Source organism: Antedon bifida, chromosome 6, assembly GCF_963402885.1.
Source record: "Antedon bifida chromosome 6, ecAntBifi1.1, whole genome shotgun sequence".
In the NCBI taxonomy this organism is placed as follows: Eukaryota; Metazoa; Echinodermata; class Crinoidea; order Comatulida; family Antedonidae; genus Antedon; species Antedon bifida.
In genome coordinates, this window is record NC_136231.1 from 20,405,644 (window position 1) to 20,418,619 (window position 12,976).

At 35.4% G+C, this 12,976-nt stretch overlaps 2 protein-coding genes across 3 annotated transcripts; one reads left to right on the forward strand and one right to left on the reverse strand.

The window, feature by feature from the left end:
• Nucleotides 1–209: 209 nt before the first annotated feature.
• Nucleotides 210–8,103, forward strand: LOC144845272 (DNA-directed RNA polymerase III subunit RPC7-like). 2 transcript variants are annotated; one of them, XR_013612527.1, is made up of 8 exons: nt 210–333; nt 690–839; nt 5,448–5,577; nt 5,734–5,853; nt 6,134–6,213; nt 6,808–6,921; nt 7,026–7,510; nt 7,628–8,102. XR_013612527.1 is itself a non-coding variant. In XM_078702463.1 (7 exons), exons 2-7 carry the CDS (start codon nt 714–716, stop codon nt 7,113–7,115), a joined length of 660 nt encoding a protein of 219 aa, XP_078558589.1. In that variant the 5' UTR covers nt 210–333; nt 690–713; the 3' UTR covers nt 7,116–8,103. The 2 variants fall into 2 exon arrangements, 1 of the variants encoding a protein (XP_078558589.1); XM_078702463.1 differs by having other exon boundaries at nt 7,026–8,103.
• Nucleotides 8,104–8,986: 883 nt separating this feature from the next.
• LOC144845271 (lysM and putative peptidoglycan-binding domain-containing protein 3-like) lies at nt 8,987–12,963 on the reverse strand. The gene is made up of 2 exons (XM_078702462.1): nt 12,394–12,963; nt 8,987–11,764 (listed from the first exon to the last, which is right to left on the reverse strand). The coding sequence occupies exons 1-2, from the start codon at nt 12,721–12,723 to the stop codon at nt 11,201–11,203; spliced, it is 894 nt and encodes a 297-aa protein (XP_078558588.1). The 5' UTR covers nt 12,724–12,963; the 3' UTR covers nt 8,987–11,200.
• Between the last annotated feature and the right edge of the window lie 13 nt (nt 12,964–12,976).

The window sequence follows — 12,976 nt, forward strand, 5'->3', positions numbered from 1 at the left end:
AAATACTATTCAGGTATTAGTAGAACAAGTTGGGCTCTAAAACACGCTAGGACCATAATTTTTTCATTTAAAATATCTTTTTTTCTACGTTTTTTTATTCCCCCCTCTGAAAATGGATAGGTCTGTTTCCTAATTCAAAGATTTCACCTTCTGGTAGATCATCGTCTAGTGGACAGATGTCAGTGCAAACAGCGTAGCATAGCATAGAGAAGGTCACCATTTTAGTGAGACGTGAAGGCATGCAACAGACCATCTCGCGGTCGTCGTTGGTGGTGGTGTGCAACGTGTGTGACTCACTTCTCTCCCCGACCCGCGAAACTTGTTCTCATTCTGGTATGCTAGGCATCATAGCTTTTAGTAGGCCTATTGTAATATTATATGCCATACGGCTTCTGTATTTACCACTGCTACTAATAACTAGGCTACTACTAAATAGTCTCCTAGATAGTAGTTACAGTACCAGCCCTTAGCCCACAGGTTAGCTAGTGTAGCTAGACCTAGGCCTACACTTGTGACTTGTAGTACTACAGTACTTCTTACTAGCTAGCTAGGCCTAGACTAGGCCTAACGGTTAGAAGAAATACTATAAAATATCGATCCAATGTTTGATAGTAACTTATAGTATACTGTTGTACTAAGTGTAATTCTTAATCTTATTACTTGATAATTATTAATACTAATATTAATAGTGGAATGCTGTGATTTTACTAAAAATGGGTGGTCGTGGCCGAGGTAGAGGAAGGGGGTCAGCTTTATCATTTACTGCAGAAGTACTGGGTCTTGGTCGTGGAGCAGATGCATTACCAACTGGTGCTCTACAGCCTCCTCCTCTTTTTCCGGTAAGTTTCAAAGGTCCGGCTGCTTAAAATAACTGGTTAAATGTTATAAATTGATTGCATGATTAGAATCAATTTTTTAAATCACACCCGGGCCATCTTGATTTTCAAATTTTAATAGATTCTTTCTCGGACAATAACCAGTACTCATAAACTACCAACATTGGTTTGATATTCTATTTTGTGCCAGATAAACCAACAGAGCCAGTATTAAGTAAGTGCTGAACTGAGCACATTACTTCCACACAAAAAGATCTTTATGACTGAAGTTGCAGTCATGTGGTCTGTGGAATATTGGATCAAATTTGCAATCGCATCATAGACATCTGTCTATTGGGAACACCAAGTTGATGTAGAGGGTAGATAGCAGATCGGCTCAGCTGTAGATCATTGGAGCACACTCTGGTGCTACATCTGCATCAGGCTGATTGACATTGACAGTATTGAGATTGGTTGAAGTACATGCCCCTAGGCTGTTCTAAGGTATAGACAGGGCATCTACTGTCAATGTGCATCATGGTACGATACCAGCTCTGCAAAATGTTAGAAGCTGCAATGTGTTGCCTGAAGTTACAAGCACTACTGCACAGGTATATCCTATGTTTAAGCTACCAAAATAATGAAGATTTGGGTGGCAATTCTCAGCATCAGTTGTGATCGGGACAGGGCGTCATTCAGACTGCAGCTAAATTATGTTCATGTGTGGCAAGACAGCATGATTGCCTCCCTGACAATTCATGTACTAGGAAACTGTTCTATCAGAGCTATGAGCGTATATGTTCAACTGCCCAAGAGTTCTGTCTTGGAGGTGGGACCATCACAAGATTTGGTAGAAAGGAATTTTAGTTGGTTGCGGTCACAGAATTCTGTAATGAGGAGGATAAATCTCAGGCTGTCACATTCAGTTTCAAGTCACTCCTCGACCATTGATCTAGGGATCGAAAAAGTCTTCTCTGATAAGAACTTAAGACTGGAGGTCCAGTGTACACATCTGGCCTGTGTGCACTTTAAAGAACCCAGTTCATCTTTTGAGAGTAGGGAGTTACCCTGTTGTACTGGTCCATTCAGCCCCTGTCGTTGTGGACAGACGAATGGGTGCCGTTTGGTGGCAGCACTTGACATGAAGGGACCCGGGTCATTCCCCCACACTAATATTTACAAGTTAGGATGGGTTTGCATTGCCTGTTTTTTTGTTTTTTCGGCTAAGAAGATGGTAGACTCATGTTCATTGCGACATGGCAATCATCTGCTTGCACCACCACCCCTTGGGAGGGCCTCCTTCAATCAGTATTTTGTGGACCTGAGCCAATGTAGACTTGTTTAAATTCTGGTGTCTATGAGTCACAGTAAGAGAACCCACTAACCACTCTGACAGGGGCCGCCAAAAGTAGATCCCCTACATCCTGCCTGTGTATCCCAACAATACCAACACAATTTCAGAGACAGCATGCATCCCTAATTATCTATGTTTGAGAAAACTGTTGTGTTGGACTTGACGAACAGATCTTGGTTTGGCAGAAGGAGCATAAGAGCTACCATAATTCTAATATATTGATGAGGCATGCATCTCTGTGATGTCCAGATACAAAATAAATGCATTGATGGCCTCAGCGCCCAGTCAACTCCAGAGGCATTGTTTATATACTGATGTTCAGAATTGATCTTTAGTAAATTTGTCTACAACTTAAGATGTATTATGAATGAACACATTAGTTTAAACCACTTTTAAAGTGAGTCTGAACCAACAGATAGTGCACCCATTTTCCGAATCAGCAAAACGAAACTGGTTTAAAAAATCACATGTTCCTAGCCAGTTGTACAGAAATGTATGCTGTTGGAGCAGTAAGTATTTTCCACTGCCTTTAGTGTATTTACTACCCACTGATCAGAGAGAGAGTCACAACAGGACTATCACACAGGTTTATGTTCCAAGGTGACTGATTTTGAGTCAGGTGCGTTCTGTTATACATCCGTAATGAGTATGTTATTTCAGACTGTTTATTGTCCCTTGACTGACAATGACATGTGCCACGATCAGCCAATTGTCTAGGAAATAAATAGTGTATGTTTACATGCTGTGTTGGTAAAAGAATTCTGTCAGCATTCACAATACTAAAACTTTCATGGAGCCATTGATAAACAGAATGGCAGAGTGATAAATTTATACAGGAGACTGAATTTGAGAAAACTGTTGCAATTGATGTGTAGACGATGGCGGTTTGGTAGTTTAAAGAGCATCAAATATATATGAAGGCATGCATATCTCTAGGATGTGATATGATACTGTATATACCAAATGCATTGGTGGCCTCAACTGCCCAGCCTAATGTTCATAGCCAGTTGTACTGTATACTGCTGAAGTGTTAACAGAATGGCAGGGTTAATTCTTCACTTATGTAAATGGGAACATGAGAACAAGGTATGCAGTGCCATGCACCAAGACTAAATCTGATGTGGCTGCCCAGTTTCCTTGTCTTGACCCCAAAGGATGGATGTGGAACTTGCATGGATGATTGACTGCTCACTTACCTTTTTGAAGTCAAGTCGAGTGGTCCAGTGGTTAAAGGCAGGGCATCTGCAAACTATAGCAAGTCATGCCTTGACTACTGTTCTGGTGGCCTGGTAGAACAAGTCTTCTCAGATAAGGACTTAAAACTAGAGGTATGGTGTACATATCTGGCTTGTGTGTACTCTAAAGACCCTGTTATCTTTTGGAAGAGTAAGGTTACCCTGGTGTAATGGTCCATTCAGCCCCTGTCGTAGACAGACAAACAGGCGCCATTTGATGGCAGCACTCAACATGAAGGCACCCTTAGGAGAGAAGAAAGTTATTGTATGTCCTCGCAATTCAGCTCAGTTAGGTTGCAAGCAATGTGTTAATGTTATTTCCCCACATTTACAAGTTAGGATGAGCTGACATTACCTGTTTTTGTGTTTGTCTAAAAGAAGATGGTAGACTCATGTTCTGTGCCACATGGTATACATCTGCTTGCACCACCACTTGGGAGGGCCTCCTTCAATCAGTGTTTTGTGGACCTGAGCCAATGTAGACTTGTTTCAATTCCATGTGGTACCTATGGAGCATAGTTAAGAGAACCCACTGGCCACTGACAGGGTCCCCAAGCTTAGAAAACATCTTAGACATTCCTATTGTGTATCCTAGCACTACCAGCAACATTGTGGAGACAGCATTCCTCCCTAATTATCTATGAAAACGTTTTTGTTGGAATTGATGAGCAGATGATTTTGATGTTTGAATTGATCTTTAAATGGGTCTGCCATCAAGCCATCACTTGAGATGTGTTTGAACTAATTTTTCCAAGTTGGAAAACACCAACATATAGTGATCCCATTTCCGCAAAACGAAACTAGTTTGGAAACCTAAAGTTCATCGATAGCCAGTTCTAGGGAATGTTGTTGAATAGTGTTTTCCACTGCCTTCAGAGTACAGTATTTGTTATCCACTCATGTAAGAGGACCGTCACTAAGGTTTACTAGTGTTCCGAGGTTTTATAGCAGTCATAAATTCCGTTGTGAGTAGAATATATTTCATGCTGCTATTTGTTCCTTGACTGATGTACCACAATCAAAGAATTTTATTTAGCATTCACAATATGCATGTAAAATATTCATGGAGCTATTGAATGAATGACAGAGCATTGAATTAGTACAGGAGACTGAATTTGGAAAAATACTTATTTCTAAATATCTGGATATGTGTCCTCCCTCCTCACCTTGATGGTTTCTATATCCAGACGACTACTGACGACACATCAACTAGGTTGGTCGTTGGTCCTTGATCCCTGTTAATACTGGATCAATTGGGATTGGTCATGAGTTCACTTTACGTAGCAGCATGTTACAGAATTGGGCAACGGATGTACCACTGAATCAGTCCTATTATGTCTGCATGTCTTCTCCCGATTCTATGTGCAAGCTCCTGATTGGAGAGTGTGTCAGTCACTCTCGTAGCCCCTGGCAATAGATGTACCCTCAAAGATTGATGTCTGAGGTAGGTGAATATCGTATGGTATAGGGAAGGACCAACATGAGATATTTATTGTGGCTCATCCCTGAGCAGAGCTCACCATTGCTGCTTTTGCCTGTTCCAAAGATAGCTTATTTGAAGGTAGGTGGATGCAGAAATATCCTCCGGTGCAGATTCCGTTAAAATTATGCTCAACGGTTGCATTCTGGGAATCGCTGTATATACTGAAGAGTGATGGTGTAATGATAATATCGGACTAGCATATATCAGACTAGAATGTGATGGGCATGGTTTCGAGCCTATCTGTACCATACTGATTGCATCCTTAGGCAATATGCTTTACTCTTGGTGCATTGTCTTTCGATGCAAAGCCGTTGATCCCGTGTTCATATAGTGCAAGTTAAAGAACTTGGTAGATTAAGAAAAAAAGGTCCAGCCATGCCAGCAGTTCAGTTCAATCTTACCTTCACTTTAAAATAGCACTTAATTTTTTACCATCATAGCATGGACCTATTTTAGGTCCATGGTCATAGAAAAGAGCAAATCTAAAACATGACTGAGTTTATAAGCACCATTTAAGATTCTTGTTAATTTGATTTTGTGAGATAAATATTATTTTTCAGCCTTTAGAATATAAAGCACTTCCTCTTTTAACTGGTGAGGCAAGGGAGTACATGTTGGCATTGAAGCAGGAATTTCGGGCATCCTCCAGAGATTCACCATATTACATTAAACCACGAAACAAAAAGAAAGGTACTTTCACCTGATTTTCAAGCCATTACTGTCAATTGGTAATGTAAAATATTTAATTCAACTCTTACAAATGAAGAGATTTTAAATTATTTCAGACCCATTGTTTTTGTAGCAATTTTGAATTACCAAATCAATACTTTTGTTATGTTTTACCAGATATTGACAGATACTCTGACAAATATCAAGGAAGTGGTCAAAGTGCAGACAACAGTGAATGGACGCCAGATTGGACTAGGTTTCCAAAAGAACTACAAATAAGGGTCAAGAAGTCAAGAGGTTTGTATACAAATAGTGAATATATTCGTTGAAAAGAAATAATGAAAGCCAAGTCTTTAAGTTTGCTTCTCCAAATAAAAGGTATATATAAATATATGGTTATTTAAGTCAAGTCAAGTCAAGTATCATTTATTATCATTTGTTTTAAGAAAAAACATAGAAATTCTGTTTAATTCCAATTAGTCCAATCTGGCGTCCATTCACTGTTGTCTGCACTTAATTTAATTTAGGTGAGAGAAAAAAAAACCTATCCCCAAATTAACAAAGTATTTGTTTCTAGTTAAAGGAAGCATAAAGCCCTCACTTAAAAAGCAGAGTGAAGATAAACAAAAAACAAAAGAGATTGAAAACAAGCTGGAGGTAATTTCTTTTGGTTTTTATTATTCTTGAGATTTTTTTTTTTTAAAGGCAATAACACTAAAATAGCTAGCTGTTTCTTAATTCATACCAGGAGGAGGGAGTCATCTTCTGGGTAGGTGCTGCACTGCTGGCTGCTCTGTGGGTCTGTGGAGGGCATAGTCCAAATTTTCTCAGTTTCCAGTTACACTTGATGCGGATAATAAATGTCTTTACCAAAGCAAAGGAAAAAACTAATTACTGCACCAAGCTTCATCCTTTATTAGCCTGCTTGATTTCTTGTACATATTCTTAAGCAAATTAAAATGTATACATTCTCATCAATAACCACCGTTCCAAATGTTCCTTTGAAATGTTCCGTTAAATTGACCTCTTTATTTTATTTTATAAACTAGATACTTACCATAACTTAAGTTTAAAGCCTTTATACTGAGTAGTCTTCTGACTGCTCTGCTTGAGCTGCCTTGGTAAGGTTTTGATTGAGATCTTTCCAAGAAGAACTCTTGTGCAATTTGTTTTATGGTATAAAAGTCTTTACTTTTAACATTTTAAATGTGTATGAGTATGTTTTTTCATCAAAAATAACTGTCTATATAGGAATTGGTCAAGAAGGAAGAGGAAGGGTCAGGAAAAGAGGAAGGAGAAGAAGAGGAGGAAAAGGAAGCTATAGAAGATGATGAAGAGTTCTATGATGAGGAAGAAATGGAAGAGGTAAGAGAAATTCTGTTTTTCTTTGTAATAAGACTACAATTCCTAAAGAAAATTGACATTAAACTGTTGTACAAACAATATGACTTATTTTCTAACACTAACAGGGAACAGATTACATTGTGAACTATTTTGATAATGGAGAAGATTTTGCACCTGATGAAGATGATAACTTAGAAGATGGACCGGTTTACTGAAGTATCAAGATTGAGATATTGAGAAGTTTCCGTGCTGTGAAATAACATATTGTGAAGTTTGGAAAATGGTGACGTGAATGAGCCTTCTCTGTTATTGGTTCTTTAATATCATCGATCATATATAGAATGGTATAAGAATGAACAAACATTAGTGTTTGCACTGAAAAGTACTGAATGATGATTGTGGTTCCAGATTACTGTTTACAAAAACACTTTCTTGCTGACCTCAGAAAAGTAACAAACATTGAAAGATTTTCTCGCTGATAGTCACAAGCACTGATTGATGGGGTACTATTGCAACATAGTGTAAAGACAAGCCTAGAATGATCATGTATACTGTAGTAAAGATCTGACATTCATTTACTGAGAAATTAGCTTTATGAATATGTGAATATGTGAACAACCGAATAATATCTTGTGTTTTGGTTATCTTATTTCATGAAGAGTTTTTAAGGATGCTAATAATGCAGGAAAAAAATTATTTTCACAAAAAGTTTTTGTCCAGATATCAGATTGTTTGCACACTGCACACATAGTAGAAACTGTTTTTAGACTGAACACAGAAAGGAGTCAGAATGCATGTACATAAACCGATGCTTTTTTTTAAATGCTTCGTGCTTTAATATAAAAGAACAAAATAAACGAATTGTGATGAAGAACAGTATTTACCTTCTGAAATAGTGACCAATTGAATACAATTTACACGGTTAAGGTGGCTTCATGGAAAAAGTATAGCAAATTTTGTTGGGTAGGTCACAAACTTACTTATGTCTGATAGTGTCTTTACCTATTGATGGGAACTCTTTGCTTATACTGTTTGAACATTCCAGGCTGTACTAAAATAAAATACAGTATAAACAAAAAAAAACTTTATTAAAAGAAAGATGAGTACAGTATGTTATTGTTTTGTCAATGAGTTAGTGTAAATACATGATAGAAAGTGGTCTATATTATTGTTTATTGTGAATAAACAGAAGATGGTCAAAAAAAGGTGCTCTTGAATTTTTGCAATATGTACATTCTCATAATGGTTTGGATGCCTTTTAGCTTTTATCAAGCAAATTTAGGAAAAATATGGTGAATAAAAGAGGATTGTATTTGCAGTAGACAAGAAAACAGAATGTCTGCCATAAAGACAATACAACCCCCAAATGAAAATTAAAGGTATGCGAAAATGGTTTAGGTGCCTCAGGAAATTGGTCCTAATTCCAACCTCAAATTCCTGTGTTTTTTTGTATGTTTTAAGTTCCTTTAAATGTAGGCCTTTAAAAAGTGTTCTTCATTTTAAGAGCATTTATTTTCGAAGCTAAAAACATAAATACTGTACTGTATTACAATGTATCATTCATTGTAATCTAATGTGTACAATTCTCAGTATATTTAAAATAACTCTTAATAAATAATATATATGCTCTGGAACTTAACAGTGGTCCCTAAATAATTATTATGATTTTATACTGCAATTATAGCAAAATCAATGTCACCTCCATCCAAGCAGGAATGTACTGTATAATCACATACTGCTTTCAAGTCCAAATAATAAATAGTATTGTTAGGTAAATAGATATTGTGTCCAGCTGCTGTCCATCTGTTGGATACATACTTTTAACATCTATTAATCGGGCTATTAATACAATCTGAAGTAGTTTAAAACCAATCGACGATAGATACATACAGTACTTTTTAAAGTGGTTGCTGCTACAATGAATGATTTTGATCCATTCTACTACCAAACGTTTTACAGTATAGGGAGATGTTTAAAGTTTAATGCAATTTCAACAAGTACAATAATAAATATATATGGAACAAAGTCTCAGCAATAATAATTCAGAGCTGGTCACTCGCAATGATATATAATATAGCACTGTTTAAATATAATCAGAGAGTAGTTTAAGGAGCAAGTCTGCAGATTATTTGTTCCAAACTGCCCAGTAAAATATGCATAATTGTATTGATTTTCCTATGCACATTGATTATTTTGCTATTAGCATATTTAACTTTTTAATTTATGCTTACTCAACCATGACACAAAGACGACTTTAAATTATTCTTCATTGAATTTTATTACTAGTATATATTTTCTCTATTTACACCTTATTCTCATACAATTTTTAAAACACTATTTCATAACCTTCACTTGACTTTATTGAAATGAAAAATATGTATCAACCCATCATGCGCTGGGAAACAAATGTGTGTTGAAAACAAACACAAATAAAAACTGCAGTGACTTTTGTATAAGCACACCTAGGATATAAGCTCACCCCAAAGTTTGAAGCAAAGTTTATGCAAATTCATCCATGTGTCCAAATTACAACATTTGCTATTACTAATACAATAGTAGGGGCCATATCAAAGGGGGAGAGGGGTTATGATATACTGCAGATCATACTTGGCTTATCAGAAATAAAATATAAATTCATCAATATCTGTGAAATAAACTGTAAATTTCAAAGTAAAATGTGCAATAACTGTTTGGGCTTGAATCGCCGTAGAGTAGAACCTTCAATGCAGACTCTTAAATAATATATTTAATTGAAGTTTCATCAAAATCTGTAAATGATTTTCAACCACACACTATTTTTCTAAACATTTTTAACTGTAGTAGAACTGATTTTAAACTTTGAAATGTACAAGTAACTGTCGTATTCTACAAATTATACCCTACTGTACAGTATATAAATGGTATCAACAAAAAGAAAGCGGGATCAGATACTGTACTTCACTGTTTGAGCCAAAATCGATTAAACTAACCTATATTTACTGTAGCTACAGTACTGAAATTTGGATGCTGTAGACAACAAACAAGTAGAAAGTTATACTATGGATAAATTACCTCAAATCAGTCTGAACACAACCTTAATATTTTAATAATAAACATAATTTTAATGTTGGTGGTGTAAATATTATTAAATATCGCATTAAAATATCTCATAAACAGTGTGCATAATCAATAAAACAAGTAAACTGAATAAAATACAAAACAAAGATAATAATTAAACATTTATCAACAGTACTGTACCTCAATCCTGACCAAAAACTCTGTATTTTAAATTATTGTAGTAAATGAGTAATTTGATTTTTATAATATTCAATTCATTAATATGAAGACCAAAATGTGTCCATATCTATACACATTTTTTAAGTACCTCCTTACACTAGAAAAACTATGTTTGCTTTACAAACATTAAAGATACAATTAAGTATTTGTATATATATTATATATTATTGGATTTAATAACAATATAACATGATCAACAAGGAACACACATACAATGATATTGCAGAATTAAAAGGCTGCTGAGTTGAATTGGAGTTATAATTTAAAAATGAGTTTATATTAAAACGTTTTTAATTTTACCTAAAGTGTGAATGTTTAGAAAAGATATTGCTTTAGCTTCTTTAAAATTGTCAGATACATTATTGAACATTTATAGCATTACATTAAAATTAAATGTTTTTAGATTGGTAATGGTGTGTTTTGTAAATTTATCATTTTATTCTACAAATTCATTTAAATTCAAAGGTCAATTTCTCACCATTGATACAATTATTAAAAGAAAGCATGATGTGAAAACAGAAAGATATACTGTAATGGCAACACAATTTTTTGGAAGTCTATAAAATAACTTTAACCTCAGATTCATCACAATGTGAATATATTAAATAAAGCACAGAAGATCCACATAACTATTTAGAAAAAAAAAACTGCAGTGCAGAACAAGTTCAAACTAAAAGTGCTAAAATATAATATATGAAAATTAAATAATATAATTTCAGAAAAAGATTATTCATATTTTTAAATGTTCTGGTGGATCTGCTTATGCAGTTCTGCAAAAGGGTAGCTCTGCAAATTATTGTTGTCAAAAATATAAAACTTTGCAACAACATTGATAAAAACCCCACTTATTTTTCGACAATGTATGCCGACACAGTTTAATTTTGTTGAGTTGCGTGTCGACGTAAGTTCACCAAGCCTCTTGTCTAAAACGTGGTACTACAGGAATTTTTGTGCAATGTTGTTGCATATTTTATAATGTTGACAATATTGAGCTCGGAGCTACTATACCCTTTTCTATATACCGTCAATGACCGGCAGCAGCATTAGTTACTTGTAAATTGCCATCATGTTCTTTGCCTTCATTAACAGACCATGCATAGTAAAAGAAAGCGGGTATAAATATTCCTATAACAAACAACAATATAAGCATTGTCCACCACTTTAACCCACACGTAGCCCCATCACAATACGTTGCAGGAGTTTTTTGCTGGAAAGGGTGAATACGTTTCTCAGTCAACATTGATAGCACCTCATCTAACGATTCTTTCTTAGAAGTTGTCGCTGTTTGAATACGTTTTAAATCACGGTCCATGTTACGCAAGAATTGCTTTGCTTCGCCATCATGGATGGCATCTCGTATACTAATTCTGCGTACACTGAACAGTTCTTCCTCTTCGTCCTCCTCGCTCAGATTTTCAATGCGAGTTGAATTTGTTAATCCAGCTTCATTTTCTTGTAGACGCCTTCGTTTCTCTTCTTCCTTAATTTCAGTTAGAAGTCCGTAACGTTTTACTGGGATTTTAATTTTGGACAATGCATAAAAATCTTGATCTTGAAGCAGATTATTAATTCGTTTTAGCTCTGAAACCTGGAAAAAAAAAATATTGTTATTGAAATTAAAATCTGTTTTATAAATTACAAGCAAATTTGAATCAACATCAATTTGAAATTTATACTAATTCTACAGTACAGTAGATTATGTAATTAACTTAATGTTAAATGGTTTTTATTATGGTGATTTAAACATTTATTTGTCATATTGGCATTTTTGTTATGCATTTGCATTTTATAGAAAATGGAATAAGAGTAAAATTTGAATATTGAAACTAAAGTAGGCTTAAAAATATATATTTTTTATTTCTGTATTTCACCTCAATGAACGTCAATTTACGTTGGACAGTCGGGTTGCATCATTGTTCTTTAAAAGGTCTGTCACTAATTAAAATATGGGTGCGTAATTCTAACGTTTTTGACGCAGAGGTGAGTCATGGTATACTGTACTGTACATATGATGCAAATCGAAAAGAATGGCGCACATATTCTGGGGGTCGTATAGACTATAGTGCGTCATGCAATTGAAAAGTACATTCTGAAAGATTCAAAAAGTGCCACAGTGCTTTTCGCAGTGGTGCCATTCACATGTGTTTGTCTGAAACAAAAATACAACATTTAAATTATTAATGCTTTTTCTAGGCTAGTCTGAGATACTGTACGTACAGGAACAGCATACTGCAACGCAAATCCTAATAAAGTATCCGACGGTCTTATCTGTCTTTCTAACAAAACCTGTTCATCTGGTTCATTTTTCACATGATTATTTTTTGATTTTCCATGTTTCGACTTGTCAGTTTTTCGAGTCCTCAATTGAGTTAATTCAATCGCTGTATCGTCAGTTTTAACTTCTTCATCAGACAATTCTGCATCCCCAAATACATATACTCTTGCGTTTTGTACATTCTGAACTTGTCCCACTGTTGGTAACAGTTTTGCCCGTTCAAATTCGTAGGCCGGCGTGTGGGTATTCATTCCAAGAACGCCCACGGACATGGCGACTGATTACCGGCTGTTGTGTCAATGATGGGCCCTCCAGCTGATAAGCTAGGTTGTAGCCTAGGTTAATAAACACAATTATTAAAGATATTAATATAAATTTCAACACTTGATCTCCTAATATTAATACTCATTAGATGATGATTATATTATCAAAGTTTGACAGCAATATACAATTCAGTAAACATGTTTAAATGTCAATTTAGTCAAGTCCACCAGGCTCAATTCATCCACGAATACACATCATCAT

What these genes read in the sequence shown, in the direction of transcription:
- LOC144845272 (XM_078702463.1), top strand. Translation starts at nt 714, where the DNA reads ATGGGTGGTCGTGGCCGAGGTAGAGGAAGGGGGTCAGCTTTATCATTT. An exon ending in AGCCTCCTCCTCTTTTTCCG is followed by an intron (nt 840 to 5,447) that starts GTAAGTTTCAAA and finishes ATTATTTTTCAG; the next exon opens with CCTTTAGAATATAAAGCACT. An exon ending in AAGGGTCAAGAAGTCAAGAG is followed by an intron (nt 5,854 to 6,133) that starts GTTTGTATACAA and finishes ATTTGTTTCTAG; the next exon opens with TTAAAGGAAGCATAAAGCCC.
- LOC144845271 (XM_078702462.1), bottom strand. Translation starts at nt 12,723, where the DNA reads ATGTCCGTGGGCGTTCTTGGAATGAATACCCACACGCCGGCCTACGAA. An exon ending in CGTTGCAGTATGCTGTTCCT is followed by an intron (nt 11,765 to 12,393) that starts GTACGTACAGTA and finishes TTTTTTTTCCAG; the next exon opens with GTTTCAGAGCTAAAACGAAT.